The sequence below is a fragment of the Vigna umbellata genome, chromosome 3, assembly GCF_029865625.1.
Source record: "Vigna umbellata cultivar VRB3 chromosome 3, Vumbellata_1.0, whole genome shotgun sequence".
Taxonomy (NCBI): Eukaryota; Viridiplantae; Streptophyta; class Magnoliopsida; order Fabales; family Fabaceae; genus Vigna; species Vigna umbellata.
Genome location: NC_142167.1, coordinates 17,999,590 through 18,023,944, shown reverse-complemented (window position 1 = coordinate 18,023,944; position 24,355 = coordinate 17,999,590). Strand labels below are relative to the sequence as shown.

Below are 24,355 nucleotides of genomic sequence, written 5' to 3'. Positions count from 1 at the left end.
CGAAAATAGGGACTTAATGAATGATTAAACCAAACAAAAATTATTCACCATTGTTTTGACAAGAGAAAAGAATGGCCTATCCCGCTATCTTTCAGAAGTTATGAATCTAATCTTCAAGAGGTGGATCTCGTTAGCTTCAAATTGTAGTTTTGCAAGCAATGCACCTTGATGAGCCTAATGATCTATTTCTCTGTTTTGCAAAAAAATTGTCTAGATAAGGTACTGGAATGTGAGATGTGATTTATCATCTAATCTTCAAACAATAAAAATTATCTTTGCTGCCAATAACAATCAATCTATAAAAATGTGTTTACTGCGACTAATCATTCAGTATTCACAAATTCATGGGTGGAATTATGTGTGCTTGTTTGATTCTTGAATGACTTAATATATGTTTATTCTTTCATAATCAGTTTACAAATTTGTGTTATTGTAACGTTTGAACATCGATTAATAGCTCGCAGGTAGTGTTGTCGTGAATTGTTGGCTGAGCGAGCTCCTTTGCAATCATGAGTTTTGTCTTCCGAGGGAGTAGGGGAGATATTGAAAGTGGATTTTCAGAATATGTTCCTGAAAGAACCTTGATGGTACGTTTGATGTGTGTGAATGTCAGTCTGTGTGCCAGTTTTCGCCTGCTAAACTCAAATTGTACATAATTGGACTGTAATTCTCATTCTCTTTTCCTACTTCTTCCTATCAGAGGGTTCATCCAGCTCGCCCAGTTAATGGCAATTCTTTAGCTTTTCTTATCACAGGTGATGTCTTCTCAGCTGTATATAATGCTTTACTTCTTCATAAAGCACATTCTTAATCTGTATCTGACATGCTTATTCGCCAGTTATTTTGATATTCATGATATTGAACTCCCCTCAAATGCTACATCATTTTTTGGTAAGTAATCACTTAAAAAAATGATAAATTTGATGTACTCACTGCCGTGCAAGTTACTTATCTGCATTGAAGTAAGAAATTAATTCTTGGCACATAACATTTCAGCTCTGGGTTGTACTGGCTATCTTTGTGATGGCTACAAGTCTGAGGATGTATGCAACTTGTCAACAACTTCAGGCACAGGCTAGGGCTCATGCTGCAGCAGCCTCTGGGTTGCTTGGCCATACTGAACTCCGTCTTCACATGCCACCATCGATTGCAATTGCAACCAGAGGAAGATTGCAGGGACTTAGACTTCAGCTTGCACTTCTTGACCGTGAATTTGATGAGCTAGGTATTATGTTTATGAGTTGTACCTTTGAATGTGTATTTTAATATCTTTTCTTAGTTGAAAGGCCCCAAGATGGATGCTGAAAGCAGATGAAAGCTTATATTGCTGTGTTTTGTTAAATTCTTTTCTTGATTTTGTTGCAGATTATGATACTTTGAGAGCTCTTGACACTGATACTGCTCCTAGTACCCATTCAATGACTGAGGAAGAGATAAATGCCTTGCCTATTCACACATATAAAATTCCAGTCCCACCAAAGTGAGTTGTAATGGTTTCTTAAAAAATAAATAAATTGATAGTGATAATGAATCCGAAGAAAGGCTAGCTGCATAAGCTTGCATTTTTCCTTTCCTGAAGCTCACTGTTTGGAGGGTCAGTGCACCCTATTTTAACTATTCTGTAGAAGGCAATGACTTCTGATAAGGATGGTTGAATTTAAAGTCCACACTCCTTAGTATTTTGGTATAGAAAACCATTGAATATGGAGCATAAATCATGCTCCATGGAGAAATTGGCATGCTTCAGTGAAGCTGTTAAGGTTAGCTTTGCTAGAGGTGTACGGAGACCAGCAGTTGTGACTCTAATTAAAAAACCAAATAGTTGTTTGTTGCTAATAGTCATCCTACATTTGTGGTAAAATAGATGTCATCTACAAGACTCATAATCACTGGTAGTAGAATGAGGATCTTGAAGGGATTATTTTCACTCATTGCGTACTCGATGACCATTTGTGAAAAGAGGCTGTGCTGTTGCATCATTTCTTAGGAATCGTTAGTTAAAATTATAGAGAAAAATACATTTGGTAGTCTTTTTTTTTATTTATTTATGTATTTTAGGATTCTCAAGTCAGTTTAACTGGTTATAAGACTATTTTCCTCCTTTGCGTGCATTTGCATTTATGAAAGTTCTAAACCATAATAAATAATCTGATACAAGTTGTTCTGTTAACAGGGATGGCTCAGCCGGTCTTGCATCCTCTTCAGGTGCAGCTGAGGTAAACATATGTTAACTGTCTCTGCCTTTGGTTTGTTTACCTTTTCTAGCCTAGGTTGTCAGGTCATTGTATTTTAGGGTTACAATGGTGTGAATGTGTTGCCTGGTTTTACTCATTGTTGTTAGTTTTGTATACTACTGGTGGTCTATATTGCTGTTAATGCCTCTCATAAGTACTTTAGACAATGCCCCAAGATATAGATAGCAAACTATTCGATAATTGGCCCTAGATGTTCTATTCATTCTTCATGGTATGCTTTTGAAGAAAAGATATATATATATATATATATATATATATATATATATATATATATATATATATATATATATATATGATGCTTTTAATTCAAGATGTTTGAAGAAATTGCCCCCACTTGATGGCCTCCATACTTATTCCGGGGAAGGAACAGTTTTTAGTGTCTTTGTTTAATGGTCAATCAGATTAAACAAGAATCTGGAGGAACAGAGGCAGGTATCAGAGGCTCAGAAGATGAGCTGACATGTACTATATGCTTGGACCAAGTTAAGAGGGGGGAGCTTGTTCGTAGCTTACCATGCTTGCATCAGGTTTGATCACCGCCTTTCTTTTCCTTTTTTGGTTGTTTTTCAAGTTATTCGGCCCTAGTGGAAACTAGTACTTATCTCTCATATTATCAGATTTATTTTGTGATAATCATTAGCATTCTTAGTTTTCTCATTATACCATTCTAGCAAATCCATTCGAATTAAGGCATACTGCTCATCTTTGTCTGTATACTTAACTAATTCACAATTATTCTAACTCTTTCAGTGAGGGTATTTCAATCAAAGAAGACTGTTTTGTCGTAGTAATTAGAGTAATTTATACATTTTAGAAGATGCGTCATTACCTTAAATGATAAGAGAATTTGAAATGTGGGGAGGAACAATCAATATCTTGCCCATACCAATTTTTTGTTTACTAAACTGGATTAATTTTTAAAATCTGTTATTATTTGTTTCTGAACAAAACTTCAGACTAATACAGTAGGTGCTCTTAGTATTATTTTGGTATTAAAATTGGAGTTTTTCTTTGATAACTAGAACCAACTAATGCCAAGTTTTATTTTTCATATTGTCATTGATATTAGACTCTAACTTTATTTGAAAAATAAAACCTAAGGAATCAAAGACACTGCACCTCAATCTTTTATTTTGTTTGATTAAAGCATGATGGCTGTCAAGTAACTTCTGTTGCAACTTATTCCTCCTTCACAGTGGGTGTGTGTGTGCAGGGTGCGCGTGCGTGTGCATGTGTGGGTGTGTGTGCGCGTGCATGTGTATCATAAATGGCTTATTTTCTTTTTTCTTTTTGTCTAGTTTCATGCTAACTGCATTGATCCTTGGCTCCAGCAACAAGGGACATGTCCTGTGTGCAAATTAAGGATAGGGTCGGGAAGTGGGGGAACCAGGGAGAACGAATCCGATGGTTCAGATATTGCGTAATCTGATGGTTTAGATATGGCTGTAAAATGCATAATGTGATGTCTTGAAGTGTATCTTCATGGAAACAAGTATATATATATATATATATATATATATATATATATATATATATATATATATATATATATATATATATATATATATATATATATATGTATATGTATATATGTATATTATTCTGTATTGGCGTATATAATGAGCTTGACATGTGTATATGATTGTATTCTAGTTCATGTTTACTTATCCCGATAATTCTTACCGAGACATGTGTATCTCTTGATATATAAATAAGCATTAAAATGTTATAATGTGGGAAGTGCATGTGATACATCTTATCTTTTATACTTAAGTTAAGACATCGCCATCCCTAAGAATGGTCTCTGATAAATTTGCAGGTTTAGCTGTTTGTGTTAGCAATTCCTAGATCTAACTAATTATGTACAACACATAACTGGATTTAAATTTTATTCATTTATGTGATGTTTGCTGTTGACTTCACTAATACATGTTAGGTTATGTAACCACTTTTGACTTGACAAGTTAAATAAGGTTTTAATTAATTACATACAAGAGCCCACTTATCCATTGTGATTAGTTGGGCTGTATATATAATGTGTAAAATACCTTTTCTCTCCAAAGTTTGGAAAGTGTTTTTTCAGTTGTCTTTGTTGCGCCTTCAAAACATGGAAAGGGTCTTTTACCTGGCCTAAGCCAACCCTAGTTTCTATCAAAAGTTATTTTTTCTTTTATAGTGACAGTAACAACCACCAGCAGCTATTCATGCAGACCTCCATATCCAATCCTACCATGTGAATTCATGAGTACAGTTTATTGATCCTGTGAATCAATCAAAAAGGTAAAGCATATTTAATGCTAGTATTACTATGACAAGTAGGATTTCTTTTCAAGAGATGGATATTTTTTCATGTCAGTTTTATTTAGGTGACGGATATGCATTACACTGTATTCATTCCTGAAAAAGAATTAGTCAACAAAAGCTATAAAAGGCGAAAATAAATTGGATGCCCACAATGGAGAGGATACACAGTTGATTGATTTGCTATGTCAGTCAAATTTTAAAACCAGGGAATTGTTATATCGCTGCTAATTGATTGTTGTACTTAGACCAAACCTTTTTATTACAGGCTATTCTGCAGTTATTAAACTGATATAAATTATTGTGTATGTATACATTATATAGTTCTAGGATATAACTACATTTGTCAGTGTAACATCCCAAAATTATACAGTCATCAACTATATACTTAGAATAATCACATGTATTAATATGGCAAAACAGTTTTAACATAAAAGGGGATAAAGTGTGCGAATGGCCGAACGGCCTTACATATATACTATAATTCAACGAGCGTTCACAAAATAACTGAGGACGAACGGTTTACAAAATTATTACCGAACGTCCAAGTATTTACACAATCAAAAGGAGCGCTCGCTCACAACCGCCCGCTCTCCTAACTACACTAACTAAATAACCGAACGCCTTTACTGTTCGGCCTTCACCTCAACCTCTACAAGATTCTCCTCAGCTATGATTTCCTCTTCAAGCGTTTGCTCCAGTGAAACATCTCCCTCTGCTCACATCCACACGGATGATCATTGCAAGGACAAGACGGATATACATATACAGACAACACAATGGAAAATGCAAGGGTAAGCTTATTGAATTTAATTCAAGTCAAACATATATTTCATACTTATCAAATTCAGCAAGTAAATTCACAACATATACATTCAATTCATACATTAATTCCATCCAAATCCTAATACTAGACCGACCGTCCGGACTGTATGAATCCTGTGTAGTTAAGGCGTCCGTGCACCCAGGTGGGGTAACTGGAATGCTCATCAGTAGCCACCTAAGGTTAGTCTGTTCTGTCCAAGTTACAGTTATGGACTAGACCTCCTGCCATTCCCACGCATGACATACTCCTCTCTACTTGAGAACGAGCACTCACGGAATATCAGGATGAACCACCATCTAAGCTTACCACGTTCATACTTACAAATCTCAATTTCCATTCAAGAGTCGTTCCTCCCTGGAACACTCGTTCAAAAACCACAATCACAATTTCAGTTCTCATAGTGTTCGCACATCTTAATTCTTCCTCTTAAATACATTTTCATTCTATGTTCCACTTTCTTAAAAGAACGAACGTCCAACCCTCTTTGTAATAGACGACGAACGTTAATACATTACCAAGAAAGGCTCGTTCACGAGTAACATCAAACCAACACAGATTATTAGACGGACTTCATTGCAACTTGAATCAGTTAGATGAACTGACTCTAGTACGCCCTGGAAAAATACTTAGAATAATTTAAGTTCAATAAAGCTAGAGCGAATCCAATGGATAGATAGATCACAAGTTATTTAGAAAAATAAACCGAGCAATATTTAATTCAGGAGACAACCCGCCAGTCAATGACCGAGCGCGAAAATAGACATTTAATGAAGTTTTTGGACGAACGTCACTGAAGTCTTGGACGAACGTTACTAGATCTATTGGACGAACGCTATTTAAATTGATGGACGAACGCTATTTAAATTCAGGACGAACGCTATTACAGCTCGTTGATAATTACGGAAGGAACGAGCGTTCGGTATAGGACCGAGTGCTACTTATCATTTATACTTTTAGGACGAGCGTTCGGTATAAGACCGAGCGCCACTTAGGACGTACGCTTTTGAGTCTAAACTTATTTGCTGATTCAAAATCATAGAAATTTGGGATTTATATACGATAAGATACTTAAAGTTTATGTCTCAATAATTTGACTAAGAGTTCAAAGGTATATTTTCAAGCTTCTCAATTCCTCACACAACACTCATGAGGTCTACGTTTGGCCGAACGCTCAAACGTAAGTTATGTATAAGAGGGCGGTCGTCCTCAAAGGGAAATCTTTTCCAAATGAAAGGGTTCAAATACTTCAAAGAATTTGCTAAGACTATCGAACAGTCAAAGACCGTTTCGATAACGAACGTTCATTTTCATAGGATTTTCATATTCAAATTCAACATACAGTAACCACATTTTTCAGTATAAACTTTCATACATCAATTTACTCATATCATAGTACAAAATCCATACATTTTCATTGCATCATCTCATCATACAGCTCATTTTCAACTTAATCAAAACATAAAATATTTCATCATTTCCATACATCAATTCGGATCATACTCATCTACTCAAAATCAATTATCAAACATCACACTGCATACAAATTTACAGAACGCTCATACAGTACAAAACATAAAATTTCCAGTACATTCATGCATCACAGTAAATCACAAGAATTAAACTTAATAAGCTTCCCTTACCCGGATTTTGTAATGTGCGTTCGTTCTTCAGAAAGAAAACCAGATCCCAGTACAACCTCTTCTACCCTTAACGTTCAACCCAAAACTCTAAAAATTACATAAAACCAATATTGGTTCAGAGAAGGTGCATGCAAATTCAAAACGAGGCTTGCATGTAGCTAAGGAAGAACAATGAAGAACGTGAAACTTACCCGTTTCAGAATCCAAAACCGTTCGGTTCCAAATGAAGCTCACGGTGCAGGGATCGTTCTCACGGTGCTGAAACGTGAACGGAGCAGAGAATGGTGAGTTGCAAAAGAGAGAAGGAGAATGGTTTTTAGAGAGAAGATGGAGAATTTGGGATTCAGAAATTTTGGGGAAGAAGATGAAGTGTGCAGAGAAATGGAAAGAGTTTTCCAGAAATCAATTTTCTCTTCCCAAGCAGGACGTGCGTCCATTCTTCTGCTGCCACATGTCTTCCATTAACGTTTTAGAACGTTCCAAAATGACATCTGACAGTTGCATGCAAAGTGAGTGCGTGTGCGTGTTAATGGAGGTGTACGTGTGGCGAGGTACATTTATGGAAGCAGAGAGGTGAATCATCACCGAATTAATGAGACGTGACAGTCAGCCACCGCCTATAGAAATATGGAATTTATTACCAACAAGCCAGAAACATTATAGTATTTAATTTAGTTACGTATGATTCCAAAATGCAATGATATAGCCCTTATAACATTTTTAAAAAATATTCGATCAACTTTGGCCTGATTCAATGATGAAGAAGAATTGTATTTTGCCATTAAATCCAAAGGAAAAAAGCATCACGTTTTTTCTTGATCAGACAAAAACAAGTACAAAATGAAATCTCTACGATGCTGTCGGGGATGAACGAAATTTGTAACTCAGCGATAAAATATAAAGTTCTTGTCACGAGTTCTTGTTTTCTATAGTTCGATAGTTATGAATTAAAAATGATCTATCACGATTATATTAACTTTCCTTATTTTATTTTGATACATTATAAAGTTCCAATTATCTAGAATTAGTTTGAATTAATTTATATTATTATGATTTGTTTAGGCTATGGAGTTATCTTCTAACATGTAAGTCTATGTTACAAAGTTATTTTTAATTTTTCGTTTTTAAACTCCAAGTCGATATTTCATAAAAGAACTCTGATTCTTAAATCAGTTATAATAGATTATTAGAATAAAATTTTAAATTCAAAAAGTCAAAAAGTTCAATAAATATGTTTTACTTCTAAATATTTCGATTTGCGATACTTTTTTGTACTTGATGAGAGCATGACCTATCGACTTATTAAAAAGTCATCATATTAAAAAGTCATCAAATTTGCAGTAAATTGGAATTGAAACGATTTTCGATCGGTTATAGGGTATAATTTCATTTTTAAAACCTTAATGAAATCGCATAACTATCAAATCCAGAAAACTAACTGGTGAGAAACTTTCATGCTTCAGTTTCTTTGCATGTAGTTCTACCTCCGAATAATGTTAAAAGGTAAATCTAAATTGAGATATTTGGTAATGAAGGGGTGAGTTATGTGGGTCCAGAAGAGACATGTATTAGAAAAGCTCAATTTATATCGAAGTTCGTAGATTGTTGTCAGTGTTGATTTAATTATTTTGGCTTTGTAATGAATCTTTCTGTCTTAGTGATTAAGCCGATGATTAAAACGTTGATCCTAGACTTAATTAACCAGGAACCTAATCTCTGCTTGGTTGATTATTGCTCATTCGTTTTGGTGGCTAAAAGAAAAGTTGGATCAAATGTCCTTTTCCTTCTTTGTGGCTCTAACTCACTTACTTACGGTACTGTTTAGTTGAGAAGTGTGCCATCATCACCAGGCACACCCAATTAAGCCTCACCTGAAAACGAGATGCTCAAATCATTTTTTTTTTCAGAAGCATTTTAAAATTATTAGTGTTGCAATCTAAGTCTAGCTCACTTAGCAAGCCTTAACGGTTGATTTGAAAATGCCCTTTTCCTTTTACTCTTCTTAAACGAATTTAACGACGTGGAGATGTTTTAGTCCACCAATTATCCCTTTTATCATCAGATCATTACAAATTTATTCAGAAAAAACATCCAAACCAAGTTCTCATAATTATGAATTACAGTTTATAGTAATAAAATATGTCAATCTCATTTGAGTTAAACTTAAAGTTTATATTTGAACATTTGTTTTTTTTTCTTTGTTTCATAAATTATTGTTGGATTCTTCGAAAAAAATATGAAAGTTTTCCAAATTTTATTGGAGAGCACTTTTGTTGATAAAGTATAAACAGGAGATGTTGGGTGCACATGGAAAGAAACTGTAATTAGAGAGTACGAAATAGGGTACATAAGATGAGACAAAATGTCAAATAAAATTAACGTTAGTGACACTCCAAAGTATAAGAAAGATGGGACCATACAGAGTAGGTGAGAATCAATCTTCTTCAGGCATGCTTCGTTTTGAAACATGGACTCATTGATCAGATAAACCTGTTCGACCAAACATTTATTTGTGGTTTCTATCTCTGTCTCTATATATACAACATTGTTTAGCATGCAGCTAATTGTAACTAATATTTCCAAACTCACTCACTGAGGCCTAAAACACAGTATTGGTGCAACCGCAAACAAAATGGTCTCAACTGTTCCTTCATCACCAAAACTTTTTGTGGCATTCCTCTTTGTCACAACCTTCCTCTCTTCCTTTCCCGAATTTATTCTCGCCACTAGTTCAAAGCATGGAAGCGTTACAAGGCACTACAAGTTTGATGTGAGCAACACACACACACACATTATAAACTTATACCATGTAAACATGTATCTATTTATCTAGTGAGAGTTCTGAAGTGAAAAGAGTTAATCTTTACCACTCAATGCAGCTAAACATTAGTTGTGCCTTTCGGCAGAAAAAAGGTGATATGAATATTTATTTGATTATGTTTCCAGATAAGGTTGAAAAATGTTACGAGGCTGTGCCACACAAAGAGCATTGTTACAGTGAACGGGAAGTTCCCTGGTTCTAGAATTGCTGCAAGAGAAGGTGACACAATTGTGGTTAAGGTGGTCAATCATGTTCCCAACAATGTCACCATACACTGGTATATATCTATATATATCTATGATCTCAACTCTCTAGAACTACTGATTTTGCATTAGTTATTCTTTGCCCACAAGACAAGTGTACCTAACAATATTATGATAAAATTATCAGGATTAATTTGTATGCTACGTATTTTGTTCATCTTCTAGCTGGTATATGTCCATGCATGCAATGGATTGTTGTGTGGCTACCAACTAACATATTTATGGAGTATTGACAATAACAGGCATGGAATTAGACAGCTTCGAAGTGGATGGGCAGATGGTCCATCTTACATAACTCAATGTCCCATTCAAACTGGTCAGAGTTATGTGTACAACTTCACCATAGTTGGACAAAGAGGAACTCTTTTCTGGCATGCTCACATTTCATGGTTAAGAGCCACTCTCTATGGACCTCTTATCCTCCTCCCTAGGCTCAACGAATCTTACCCTTTTCAAAAACCCCACAAGGAAGTTCCCATCCTCTTTGGTATGGACCTCAAACCATCACCATATACATAGAATAATACACATTTTTCTTATTTAATTTAACAAAATCATTTTAAAAGAAAGAACAATGAATGAAAAAAAGACAACTTTCTCATCTGTATTGCTTCATTGATTGAACCTCATAGGTGAGTGGTGGAACGCTGACCCAGAGGCTGTTATTGCACAAGCCCTTCAGACAGGGGGTGGCCCAAATGCTTCAGATGCCTACACCTTTAATGGATTTCCTGGACCCCTCTACAATTGCTCCAATGACGGTAAAACCTTGTTGAAACTACACTAACTAGCTTTGATCCACTGAAAAAAAAATCTACTTTTACACAAAAATAAGTCTCAGTTTTATTTGTACAAAATAACCTGGCTAGCAGTGATAATAGGAGTTCTTCTAAATGGTTATTCATTAAATTGGTGTATTAACATAGGTTTTGTCTTCTGATGTTCATGGTGGACAGAGACAGAGACTGAGACGTTCAGGTTAAAGGTGAAACCAGGGAAGACATACCTTCTTCGTTTGATCAATGCTGCACTCAATGATGAGCTCTTTTTCAGCATTGCGAATCACACCCTGGTCATTGTTGAAGCTGATGCTACTTACGTTAAACCTTTTGAGTCCGAGATCATAGTCCTAGGACCGGGACAAACATCAAACGTTCTGTTAAAGACAAAACCTGAGTACCCAAATGCCACTTTCTTCATGCTAGCAAGGCCATATTCCACTGGCACGGGCACTTTCGATAATTCCACAGTTGCTGGCATTCTAGAGTACAAGAAACCACTTGCTCCCAAAAACATTCCCACTTTAAAACCCTCCCTTCCAGCCATCAATGACACTTCCTTCGTTGCCAACTTCTCAAGCAAATTTCGCAGTTTGAACACTGCCAAGTACCCTGCCCAGGTACCTCAAAATGTTGACAAGAGCTTTTTCTTCACGGTTGGACTTGGAACAAGTCCCTGCCCCAAAAACCAGACATGCCAAGGACCAAACAACAGTTCAAAATTTGCAGCCTCGATGAACAACATATCTTTCACTCTTCCTTCTATAGCACTTCTTCAGCAACATTTCTTTGGGCAGGCTAATAACGGCATTTACACCACTGATTTTCCTGCTGTGCCATTGAGACCATTCAACTACACGGGGACCCCACCGAACAACACAAGGGTCACCAATGGAACCAAGACTGTGGTCATACCCTTTAACACAAGCGTGCAAGTGGTGCTTCAGGATACCAGCATTTTAGGAGCTGAGAGCCACCCTTTGCACCTTCATGGCTTTAATTTCTATGTTGTTGGTCGAGGCTTTGGGAACTTTAATCCCAACACCGACCCTCCAAAATTCAATCTGGTTGACCCAGTTGAAAGGAACACTGTTGGTGTCCCCTCTGGTGGTTGGGTTGCAATCCGGTTCCTTGCTGATAACCCAGGTGACACTGAATTACTATGATATATCATTCCTAGCTACCCCACGCTTGTTTCAATCCTTTATTTCTTTTCATCACTTCATAGACCATAACATAAATTAGTTTGATTCTTTCTTTAAGTTTTAACTTTCAAATCTCCTACATTCTGCTTTAAGCCTGCACCATTGACAAAACTCTAGGCCTTGTTTCTTCTGGTTTCACATTTCACTTTCATTTATAATGATAAAACTGCCACTGTGTCTGCTTTCTATTTTTATACATTTCTACATAAAACTTTGAATCGACAAAAATATTGGTTTACTGTTTTTACTATCTATATAAAGATTTGAAAACACGATACCAAATAAGAATGAAGTCACAGTTTTAACAATACGAGTGAATTATCTAGTTAAGAGTTCAGTTCTGATTAAAAAGTCATACTAAATGAAATTAAGACAGTGTTTAATTTATCTTTATCCTTTTGGATGATATGATTTAATTTAATGTGTATGATGAAACAGGGGTGTGGCTGATGCACTGTCACTTTGATGTGCACTTTAGTTGGGGGTTGAGGATGGCCTGGATTGTTGAGGATGGGAAGCTCCCTAATCAGAAGTTGCCTCCTCCACCAGCTGATCTACCCAAGTGTTGATCATGATGCTTTCTGCCAAATTTTTCCTTCCTGTTTGATTTTCCAGTTCTAAGTTAATTAATTTCCGGATTTTTGGTTTGCCAACTATGAAAGAGTTATGAAAGAGTGAAGAGTCACCATCCTAATAGCCATTTCAGTTTTTCTTTCTTTCTATCATCCAGACACCTTCTGGATCACTTTTCTATACTTCCACTCCACCTAATTTTCTTGTGCAGATAAAATAAGGGTGTATGAAGTTATAGCATCCAGAATTTGAATGTATTTACCTTTCAAAATCTAATAAAAACTTACCTCCATTCAAATTATCTATTTTACTTCTCATTTTTATTACCAAACAAGTCTAATCTTATATCATTGCTTTAACAATAATGAAGCTCTCACATTTAATTTAAAGTTGTTTCTTTCTTTAGGAAATTAGAAACCTTAACTTTATTTAGGACATTCTTTTTTGTTACGCAATTCCAAATTAAGAAGGAGCTCCTCCATTAATTAATGTTGTCACACATGACAATAATAGAGATATGTTGACCATAAACAGAAATTTCTTTCTCAAGGTTAATCCCTAATAATTTATGCTTATTTGTCTTGATAGTATATCTCCAAAGGTTAGTGGCCTCCAGCTAATTCAAGATGCAGTGTTCATGTTTGGGGACAAATGATTCTGTGCATGTTTAGAAAAAAAATTGTTATTGTAACTATCCTTTTATTTAAAAGCAACAACAGTGTTGTTTTTGTTTTCATGTGTGAAATTTTCTCGTTCAAACGAGAAAGATTTGAATTCGTAACACTTACATTTCACATTAACTGCAGTGATTGGTTAATTCCTCCTTAAAGTTACTACATTTGGGTGAAATGTTGCAATGTAAAGCCTAATTAACGGTTAATTTACTAATTGGGATTAGATTCGCTAAGATGGGGTGAGGAAAAAGAAAATGATGAATTGCACCAAAACTATCTAACTTCAGATTGCAGATTTCCCCTTTTGGAAAGGGAGAAAAAAGGGAAGAACCCTTCAAAAATCAGGTTCTTACATTTTGAACTAAAGAGTCAGCCGTTACTTTTGTTTTTTATGGGAAAAACGAAGTAAGAATGTGGCTTGCATTTTCAATGCAGATCCAAGTGCTATTAAATAGTAATAATGAGCTGAAGCAGTTGAATTAAATATCCCTATGCTTTACCATGAAGTATACAAAAACTTTCCTTCTAAACACAAATATATTCAGTAAAAGAGAATATAAAGAGAGGTGATAGGAGTCAGAAGTGGGATTTAACACGTGAGAACCTTTTGAGGATCCTGAACCAAAAGTTAAGCATGATTTTAGTTTAGTTATCATTGTTTAACAATAATCTAAAAAAAGGGTTTAATCAAGATTATATGAGCTCTGAACAGGAGGGTGTAGATTTATATTTTCGGAAAAAAAATTAGACAGTTATATAATTATATAAGTACACTGATTCTGAGAGAATAAAGTTTCCATTTGATAATACACTAAAGTATTTTACAAAGCTAATTATTATGCAGAGTAGGGAAATAAAACTTCAATTCCAATGAAAGAACATTATCAACACTTTCTGTGATATTATTTAAGCTTTGCCTTTATACTTTTCTCCATAAAAGTTTATCTCATGTAATGGTTCTAGAGATAGATATTAAGATGTCGAAATGAGTTTTGTATTTGTTAATGATCAGAAATTGAATCCCTGAAGGTCGACTAATTGTATATATATAGAGAGAGAGAGAGACACAGAAGCTTTAAGCAGCAAGTAAATCAATCTTATAACTCAACTTGTGGAATTGGTAATTACAAAACGAATATATTCGAAGAAGAAGAAAAACCAGATCCCTTCAGCATTTTGGTAGTGTAACCATAACATAAGAATCTGAAAAGGGATCTGTGATTCCTTCATGAATCCCCATGCTTGTGCCAGCAAACTAACATGGCTACACACCTCCTCATGATGTAAAATCTGGCTTTGTGCTCCTTAGCTAAGCTGGTGCATTTTTTACCAATGGAGGGGTTCTTCTGAGAGAAGCTCCTAGGGATGCTGGTTTTAGAAGTGGAGGAACTCTTTTGGGATAAGCTCCTCAAGAGGGGAGAGTTTGAAGAAGAGCCTCTTGTTGAGCAACTCCTTGAGAACAATGACTTGGTGGATGATGTGCTATTCTGGCTGCTGCAACCTGCTTCTTTCTTTGACAGCTTCCACTTTTCATCCATCAAAAACCAAGCAACAGTAATATCTAGAACTAGCTATGGGACAGTGAGTGTGAGTGTGAGTGTGTGTGAGAGAGAAGAGGTGAATACTTGATTGGAGAGAAGAAAGTTGGATGCAGTGAGACTGTGTAGTGTATAAAAAAAGGTTCCTAGAGAGATCTTAAACAATTCTTGATGGGATTCGGTGTTATAATGAGCTAATTAAATATTAAATACACATATCAGATACATGCCTATGCATACTAGTCATATTATAAACATTAGTTTTATGAGTCACCTAAAACAAAGATATGTTGAATGATAAATCATACTCATACACCTAAAACAAACATCTTAAGCATTTCCTTTCTCTCTGTCTCATGTTTTTTCTCCACTTTCTCCATTCCTACTTTTCACTGTGTGTTAGACATTGTTTTTGGAAAGGGGAAGTGTGTGCTTTTGGTTGATACAGTTGTTTTGAGACTAATACAGGAAACACTGTCCCTAAGAATAGCCTCATCAAATATGCACTTATTTTTTTCCCATGGAGACAAACCTCTTGTTTGGTTCTAAAATGGGAAATTATTTATGATAATGGTCCATTCTAGTTTGTACATTTATATTGGCTGGTTCTCATGTAGAGGGTTATATTTATGCATACCAATGCTGGACCTGGACCTGGACCATCCAAATCTGTATCCCTCAACAAAACTACTGACATTTTCTCAAGATGCTCTTCCTTCACCACAAAAAATGCTAATGAATCAACTTGTCACTGATAAATAAGCAATATCCATTGCAGTCAAAAAGTGTGTTTGAATTACATGTCATAAAAGAGTAGCTTAAGAGCAAATATCAGTGTTGTGTTGCTCATGGTATGAACGTGGCTAGTGTTTGTCTTGTCAATTATTGTCATTCATGAACACTGTTTTCAAATTGGTTACAAATACAATGATACTATGCAGAAGAAGACAGTGTAATCCTTAAACAATATTTCCACTCTCACCCTGTTGTTTAGTTTTCAAAATTAGTGTGAGAGGGAGAGAGATAGTTTATTGGCAAGTGGGTGATTTGGTCAATCAATTTATGATTACGGCATTAACAAAAAAAAAGCTTCATTCTGCTTCCTGATTCGGTGCTAAAGCATCTTTTTCTCCTTTCTGCCTCTGATATAGATATAGATATAGGTTTCACAAGTTTTCACTCTGAAAAAATATGCATCACTTGCACAACTTACAAACCGATCCTGCCAATAATTTGGTGACAATCACAAACTCTGCAAACTATATTCTGTGATTTAATAACACCCTTATTATTGAATTGGTTAATTTATTTATTGGAGGTGTCGTGTATGGATTCACAGGCACATGACAACTACATAGCAATAACAGTAGTCATCAGATTCCCGAAATTTTCAATCTGGAAATTTTGACTCAATTTAATATTTTCAAGCACAGACTCCTGCTGAACCTAACACATTGATTTGTGTTCTTTTTCATTTTTTTACTAATATGGTACTTAATTTGCCACATTCGGTTCTGCAGTGAGGTAACATAATGCAGCTATAACTGTCTCACCACTGTCAAAATTGACAAGAAAAAAATGATCTGAAATGCTGCCAGCTATTTATTTGATTCCGACAACCGCTTCAAAAATTTAAGGTTAAATACTTACAAGTATATAGTGTTAGATTATGCACAAAATCAAATCAATGAATTAATTAAATAAGCAATCCCCAAAACTTTAGAGTAATTAAACACTTTAATTAAATTAGCAATCTCCATATCACTATTGTTCTAATATGATTTGTGAACAGGTGATGAGATCTAAGAGTAGTTTTGAGAGCGCTTGTAGTTGAGAATGAAATTCTTTGGTGCTCCACTTGGATTAGAAGGAATGTTAGTTATATTTATAGGACCAATTACATATGTTTCTAATACCTTAGAAATATAATAACATAAGGATAAATAATAATATAAGAATAAATAAATATTAAGATACCATATTACCGAAATTTAGTTATAATATGTAAATGTGATCCAAATAGATATAGGTTTGGACTACTCCGTAATAGAAAACTTAAAAGGTCTATTGGATTGGATAAAAATTATCAAATATTATGCAAAAACGTATTTAGACGGACTTAGAAATAATAAAGATGGAAAGATAGTACAAAAATAATTTCATACCACCAAAATCAAATTTGTTTTTAAAACTTTACTCAAAACGAATTTAATAATTTTAAAATTTTATACAAACTTAAAATGGCCAACATTACTATACTTCGCTAAAATATAATTTGCACCCTGATTGAGCTCATAAATCATTCCAGAATAACTAAACAAAAAAATGAGCTATTCTCATTCAAAACTTGTCTACATTAAAACTCCTTTTATAATTAAACAAATACATCTCAAATACATTTAAACTTGTTTCGGGTATAGGGTCAAGTAACTCCACACACACCTTCACACTTTTACTTCTTAGCCGGACGGATAACTGAACTCGTCCTTAGTCCAAGTTCTCTTTCGTCCACGCTCCAAACTGATCGGGAGTACCTGTCAAAAGTATTCCCATGTTAAAGTGAATAATTAATTCGAATGAGTCAGAGTTAAGTCTTAAATTCACAATAAATTTCATCCTTACATAATACAATATAATATATATATATATATATATATATATATATATATATATATATATATATATATATATATATATATATATATTATTGAGATCAAGTTACATCTAGGTAGTGTATATCTTTTATTCTAAGATACCATCATAAGAAAAACTAATCTTTTTACCTGTTAAGACATTTTTATTTAAGTTTAAGCTCCCACCTTCATTACTATTAAAAAAAACTAAACATGTATGACGTTAATGAATAATATAAATATATCTTCATGTTTTCTTAGTAATAAAAATTCATGTTAATCCACATACAAAGGCATGCATCAAAATTCAAAAGCTAGCTCAAAAAAAGAAGGCCAAAGAAAGATACTCAAAACTTGTGATTAGACGTAAGTATTTTACTCTTTATATTAAGGTGATTCTGCTGTATAAAAAAAATTAACATAAAATTAATATTTTAGAAAGATATATTTATAAAATAAATTTTGAATAATTATTGTATAGTATAAAATATTAACCGAGTGGTTACAAACAACCAACCGGATATTCAGGTAATCTGTTTATATCTTATTCTGTTTATATTTTATTGGGCTTATATCAGCTCAGGATCCATGAGATAAATTATAAATACAAAGCCAGGGCCAAAAGCCAGGTACGTTCCACTTACTCTACATGACTCTCAAATACTCAATAGTGATAATCATTCACTAAATATTCAACCAAGAGCCGAGGCTCTTCAAATCACACGCCTAACTTGGGCGTCGGAGTACCTTTTGCAGGTACATCCACCCCCGTCCAAAAGGAGACCGATCGGCTTGCGCCAACACCGATCGACCAGCAGCTGGAGTTTGGAGGCGAGCGAGCAGCCCCGACACATCAACAGGTTAGTTTCTCGGTCCCAAAACTTTCCACCGAAACATTTTTGGCGCCCACCGTGGGGCCGAGCGGCAAACCCAACGGTGACCACGAGGAGCATGGAGGAACAACAAGCTGAACGGTAAAGCCCGTTCCCTATGAAGCACTCTACGTGAATCATCATCTCTACGTGAGACGTCGTCAACAAGATAAGTATTTTTTGAAATATGAATATTTCATAAAATATCTAATTGATAATAGATATTACAACAACTATTTTTATGTTAAATATATAGTATAATCCATAATATATTATATGATATATGATATATTATATATAATATAGCATATAACTATAAATATAGTTATCTAATTATTATAACCGAAATATTTTCTAGCATGATTAAAATAGTCAAAGAAATTGTTGTGTGAGAGATAAGTATCAATAGCAATATTATAAAATCTCAAGACGGTTTTGATACCTTGTTTATTATCTATGTGATTTATTCGGTGCAATTCATAATATCTGGTAACCGAATCATTTATTATACGGTCATATACCATAATATATATCATCATGAGAATTTCAGCAATGAACATCTTGAAGAAATATATATCAAAATCCACGCCATCAATTATGCAAGTGCATACTAAGATCTAGTCATAAACGGACTTCATGGAATTCAATTAACGAAGGGGAAGTCTCCTATTACAAACACTGATTGCCAATTTCGTCAGCAAAGTTCATAATTAACGATCAAGTCAGGGACCGAGCGGTAAATCCCTCTCGGGAGAGAGGTAAAGCCCTCTCAAAGACGAACGGTAAATCCCGTTCACTAGGAAACACTCCTAGATCAAAGCAGAGGTAAAACCCTCTCAAAGCCGAACGGTAAAGCCCGTTCCCTAGGAAGCACTCCTAGGTCGAAGACCGAGCGGTAAATCCCCCTCGGGAGATAGGTAAAGCCCTCTCAAAGACGAACGGTAAATCCCGTTCACTAGGAAACAATCCTAGCTCAAAACAGAGGTAAAACCCTCTCAAAGCCGAACGGTAAAGCCCGTTCCCTAGGAAGCACTCCTAGGTCGAAGACCGAGCGGTAAATCCCCCTCGGGAGAGAGGTAAAGCCCTCTCAAAGACGAACGGTAAATCCCGTTCACTAGGAAACAATCCTAGCTCAAAACAGAGGTAAAACCCTCTCAAAGCCGAACGGTAAAGCCCGTTCCCTAGGAAGCACTCCTAGGTCGAAGATCGAGCGAACGGTAAAGCCCGTTCCCTAGGAAGCACTCCTAGGTCGAAGACCGAGCGATAAATCCCCCTCGGGAGAGAGGTAAAGCCCTCTCAGTACATGTTGAAGAACGAGCGGTAAATTCCTCTCGCTTAATGTCTAAGGACGAGCGGTAAAGCCCGCTCGGTTAAAGTCGAAGGCCGAGAGGTAAATCCCTCTCGGTTCATGTTGAAGGACGAGCGGTAAATCCCGCTCGGTTAAAGTCAAAGGCCGAGAGGTAAATCCCTCTCGGTTCATGTTGAAGGACGAGTGGTAAATCCCGCTCGGTTAATATCGAAGGCCGAGAGGTAAATCCCTCTCGGTTCATGTTGAAGAACGAGCGGTAAATTCCTCTCGCTTAATGTCTAAGGACGAGCGGTAAATCCCGCTCGGTTAAAGTCGAAGGCCGAGAGGTAAATCCCTCTCGGTTCATGTTGAAGGACGAGCGGTAAATCCCGCTCGGTTAAAATCGAAGGCCGAGAGGTAAATCCCTCTCGGTTCATGTTGAAGGACGAGCGGTAAATCCCGCTCGGTTAATGTCGAAGGCCGAGAGGTAAATCCCTCTCGGTTCATGTTGAAAGACGAGCGGTAAATCCCGCTCGGTTAATGTTGAAGGTCGAGAGGTAAAACCCTCTCGATTAATGTTGAAGACCGAGAGGTAAATTCCTCTCGGTTCATGTTGAAGGACGAGCGGTAAATCCCGCTCGGTTAATGTCGAAGGCCGAGAGGTAAATCCCTCTCGGTTCATGTTGAAGGACGAGCGGTAAATCCCGCTCGGTTAATGTTGAAGGTCGAGAGGTAAAACCCTCTCGATTAATGTTGAAGACCGAGAGGTAAATTCCTCTCGGTTCATGTTGAAGGACGAGCGGTAAATCCCGCTCGGTTAAAGTCGAAGGCCGAGAGGTAAATTCCTCTCGGTTCATGTTGAAGGACGAGCGGTAAATCCCGCTCGGTTAAAGTCGAAGGCCGAGAGGTAAATCCCTCTCGGTTCATGTTGAAGGACGAGCGGTAAATCCCGCTCGGTTAATGTCGAGGGTCGAGAGGTAAAGCCCTCTCGGTTAACGTAGAAGACCGAGAGGTAAATTCCTCTCGGTTCCTATTGAAGGACGAGCGGTAAATCCCGCTCGGTTAATGTTGAAAGTCGAGCAGTAAAACGCTTTCAATTCCGCCAACACAGCCTCCCTCAAACTCATCAGTCCTATAGTTAACCACGGCTAAAGCCAACCGCTTAACTCGGACTTGGGGGGCATAATGTATAGTATAAAATATTAACCGAGTGGTTACAAACAACCAACCGGATATTCAGGTAATCTGTTTATATCTTATTCTGTTTATATTTTATTGGGCTTATATCAGCTCAGGATCCATGAGATAAATTATAAATACAAAGCCAGGGCCAAAAGCCAGGTACGTTCCACTTACTCTACATGACTCTCAAATACTCAATAGTGATAATCATTCACTAAATATTCAACCAAGAGCCGAGGCTCTTCAAATCACACGCCTAACTTGGGCGTCGGAGTACCTTTTGCAGGTACATCCACCCCCGTCCAAAAGGAGACCGATCGGCTTGCGCCAACACCGATCGACCAGCAGCTGGAGTTTGGAGGCGAGCGAGCAGCCCCGACACATCAACAGGTTAGTTTCTCGGTCCCAAAACTTTCCACCGAAACTTTCCCACGGTGGGCGCCAAAATGTTTCGGTGGAAAGTTTTGGGACCGAGAAACTAACCTGTTGATGTGTCGGGGCTGCTCGCTCGCCTCCAAACTCCAGCTGCTGGTCGATCGGTGTTGGCGCAAGCCGATCGGTCTCCTTTTGGACGGGGGTGGATGTACCTGCAAAAGGTACTCCGACGCCCAAGTTAGGCGTGTGATTTGAAGAGCCTCGGCTCTTGGTTGAATATTTAGTGAATGATTATCACTATTGAGTATTTGAGAGTCATGTAGAGTAAGTGGAACGTACCTGGCTTTTGGCCCTGGCTTTGTATTTATAATTTATCTCATGGATCCTGAGCTGATATAAGCCCAATAAAATATAAACAGAATAAGATATAAACAGATTACCTGAATATCCGGTTGGTTGTTTGTAACCACTCGGTTAATATTTTATACTATACAATTATATTTTTATATTTATGAATTTTTCCACTTAAATAATAAAATATTTATATTTTATCTCGTTTAAATAATTTAAACGAGTGATTAAGATAAATCGTTCTATATTTTGACGGGCTCCTATTCGGTTCTTATTATTTTGTGACTGTTCAGAGTTTCTTTTTTAAGTGATGATAATCATAGTAAGTTTTTCAGGTAGCCAAAAGTGCAGTAAGTTAATAAAATTAAAAGGTCAAGAAATAATTAATATGATAATTTTAAACCTGATTTTAATTTATTATTAAGTTAGTTAGTTTTAAATTTTAAAATTAAAAATTATTTACTTTATTGACGGTTGGATAAGTATTTTAGAAAATATTAATTAAGTGAGAAATGTTTTATATTATATTTTGGTGGAAAATGTGGATCTCTCCAACTTTATCTCTAGTAGCAGATGGGAAAAAATGGATTAGAGACTAAAGAAAGCAATTTAGTAGATAAAAAAGAAAGAAAGTAATAATTATATATATCATCATACAGAGAATCATATAAAGAGATTATTTTCTATTTGTGTATATATATTTTTATCCATTTTATTCTTCAAATAACAGTTTTTGAAATTAAAATGACTATATTATCAATTCCATTCTTTATATTCTTTTTAGTTTTTTTATATTTAACTATCTTTTTGAACTAAAATAATTATCTATAAATAAAAATTATGTACAACAAAACCGTAAAAAATATTTATTTTTATTTTTATAATAATAATAATAATAATAATAGTTTTATTATTTTTATCATCAAAATATATATATATATATATATATATATATATATATATATATATATATATATATATATATATATATACATACGTGTTATGCATACACATGTGTTTCTAATAGTATTTATTACTTAATTAATTGAAATTTCATTGGCGATTATATAACCTCATTTTTTTTTATATTATTTTGTAAATATGTATATAAAAAAATATTAAAATATTGTTAATAATAAATGGTAACATAGAAATAGATAATATTTTAATAAAGTAATTTTCTCATCATTTCTCTACGATTTTCTTAAACTAATAATTTTTATTGTTACTCTATTTTTTTCTATTTTTTTTTTCACAAACTGTTCATAAAAAGAATGGAAAACAAGTGAAAGAACGACCAAGTCCTAAATGGTATATTTTACTCATGATAATGCAATTTTATTAAAAAAAATCAGTGTTCCTAAATAATAAATGCGGTGAGTCAAAATAAAATACTCAATAATAATAATGTTTTTGTTTTTAATAATAAATGTATATGTTAGGTTTAGTAATTTAGTCTCTGTATTTATATATTTATTTTGTTTTGATTAGACTTCTTACTTTTGTTGTTAATTTTAATACATTTTAAAAGTGTTATATGTTAACATTTAGATTCTTTAGTGTCAAAATTAAAAGTATTTATCTTGAAACGATTCTGATATGAACATTTACATCTTTCACGAGAAAATAAAGTAATTTTCCCATGAGACACTTTTGAATGATAATGATATAATCTTTTTGTTGATTAACTTAATACTTGAATTTTGTACTCATTCACAATCATTATTAATAATAATATTTTAAGAGTTTTAAGATTATTAGTGAAAAAAAACATATACTCACTTTTTTATGATAATAAAAAATAACAAAATTATTATTATTATTATTATATTCTTATAATTATAAAATTAAATGTAAATAATTTTATAATTTTATTGTAAATAGTTTTTATTATTTTATAAATAATTTTATAATTAAAAATATAGTTAAGTTTAGAAAAGAGATCAAATTAAAAAAATTATTAAAGAAATAATTAAAATAGGTTAAATTTAAAAATATGATTAAAATTGATAAAATAATGATGTCAATTTAAAATAGAGTTTATTTAAAAGATAAAATTAGAAAACAATTGTAGACAAAAAAAATTATATATAATATAGATAGAATAAAACATAATAATAAATACAAAAACTAAAACATAAAACTGAGAAACATCATATAACATTGAAATTTCAATTAACGAAAACAAAATTATTCACGGGTTAAAACCAACCTTCCAAGAAAAAGAAAGTCAAGTTAAAATAATTACATCATTTTAATTTTATTATTATTATTATTATTATTATTATTATTATTATTATTATTATTATTATTAGGGTTAAATATGTTTTTAGTCCCTAAATTATAGGTCGTTTCTGGTTTTCGTCCCTCTTTCAAAGTAAGTACAATTTGGTCCTCATTCTTTTCGAAACGTTCGTTTTAGTCCTCGAAAACTAAACACTATTTAAAAATTTGGTCCTCATTTAGCAACAAATGAGGACTAAAACCAAAATTCCGAAGATTAAAACGAACGTTTCGAAAAGAACGAGGACCAAATTGTACCTTACTTTGAAAGAGGAACGAAAACCAGAAACGACCAATAGTTTAAGGACTAAAAACATATTTAACCCTTATTATTATTGATACTATCATGGCTTAGAAAACAAAAATTACAGTTTACAACATAAAAAAAACATTTTCAACCGAAAAAAAAAACAATGAACAATTTATTTGTGGAGGAAAAGTTGTTAGGTATGTTCGTATTTTGTGAAGAAAGCTAACAAGTTGGGCTTGTGATGAT

The 24,355-nt window shown here is 34.5% G+C and overlaps 3 protein-coding genes across 3 annotated transcripts; 2 read left to right on the top strand and 1 right to left on the bottom strand.

Annotated features, from left to right (window-relative positions):
* Positions 1-65: 65 nt before the first annotated feature.
* Positions 66-3,739, top strand: LOC124842213 (E3 ubiquitin-protein ligase SDIR1-like). Its single transcript, XM_088108647.1, has 9 exons — positions 66-219; positions 458-587; positions 701-755; positions 839-891; positions 997-1,225; positions 1,366-1,480; positions 2,174-2,216; positions 2,657-2,782; positions 3,554-3,739. Exons 2-9 carry the CDS (start codon positions 510-512, stop codon positions 3,677-3,679), a joined length of 825 nt encoding a protein of 274 aa, XP_087964773.1. The 5' UTR covers positions 66-219; positions 458-509; the 3' UTR covers positions 3,680-3,739.
* A 5,767-nt stretch (positions 3,740-9,506) lies between these two features.
* Positions 9,507-12,964, top strand: LOC124842205 (laccase-2-like). Its single transcript, XM_047318640.2, has 6 exons — positions 9,507-9,792; positions 9,969-10,120; positions 10,349-10,593; positions 10,739-10,867; positions 11,063-12,031; positions 12,529-12,964. The coding sequence occupies exons 1-6, from the start codon at positions 9,655-9,657 to the stop codon at positions 12,657-12,659; spliced, it is 1,764 nt and encodes a 587-aa protein (XP_047174596.1). The 5' UTR covers positions 9,507-9,654; the 3' UTR covers positions 12,660-12,964.
* A 1,453-nt stretch (positions 12,965-14,417) lies between these two features.
* Positions 14,418-14,995, bottom strand: LOC124842192 (small polypeptide DEVIL 13-like). Its single transcript, XM_047318625.2, has one exon. The coding sequence runs from the start codon at positions 14,873-14,875 to the stop codon at positions 14,564-14,566; it is 312 nt and encodes a 103-aa protein (XP_047174581.1). The 5' UTR covers positions 14,876-14,995; the 3' UTR covers positions 14,418-14,563.
* Positions 14,996-24,355: the final 9,360 nt, after the last annotated feature.

Excerpts from the sequence above, each read along its gene's own strand:
- LOC124842213 (XM_088108647.1), top strand. The coding sequence starts at position 510 with ATGAGTTTTGTCTTCCGAGGGAGTAGGGGAGATATTGAAAGTGGATTT. Across the intron at positions 892-996 it reads AAATGCTACATCATTTTTTG|CTCTGGGTTGTACTGGCTAT; the intron begins GTAAGTAATCAC and ends ATAACATTTCAG. Across the intron at positions 1,226-1,365 it reads CCGTGAATTTGATGAGCTAG|ATTATGATACTTTGAGAGCT; the intron begins GTATTATGTTTA and ends ATTTTGTTGCAG.
- LOC124842205 (XM_047318640.2), top strand. The coding sequence starts at position 9,655 with ATGGTCTCAACTGTTCCTTCATCACCAAAACTTTTTGTGGCATTCCTC. Across the intron at positions 10,594-10,738 it reads GGAAGTTCCCATCCTCTTTG|GTGAGTGGTGGAACGCTGAC; the intron begins GTATGGACCTCA and ends TGAACCTCATAG. Across the intron at positions 12,032-12,528 it reads GTTCCTTGCTGATAACCCAG|GGGTGTGGCTGATGCACTGT; the intron begins GTGACACTGAAT and ends ATGATGAAACAG.
- LOC124842192 (XM_047318625.2), bottom strand. The coding sequence starts at position 14,875 with ATGGATGAAAAGTGGAAGCTGTCAAAGAAAGAAGCAGGTTGCAGCAGC.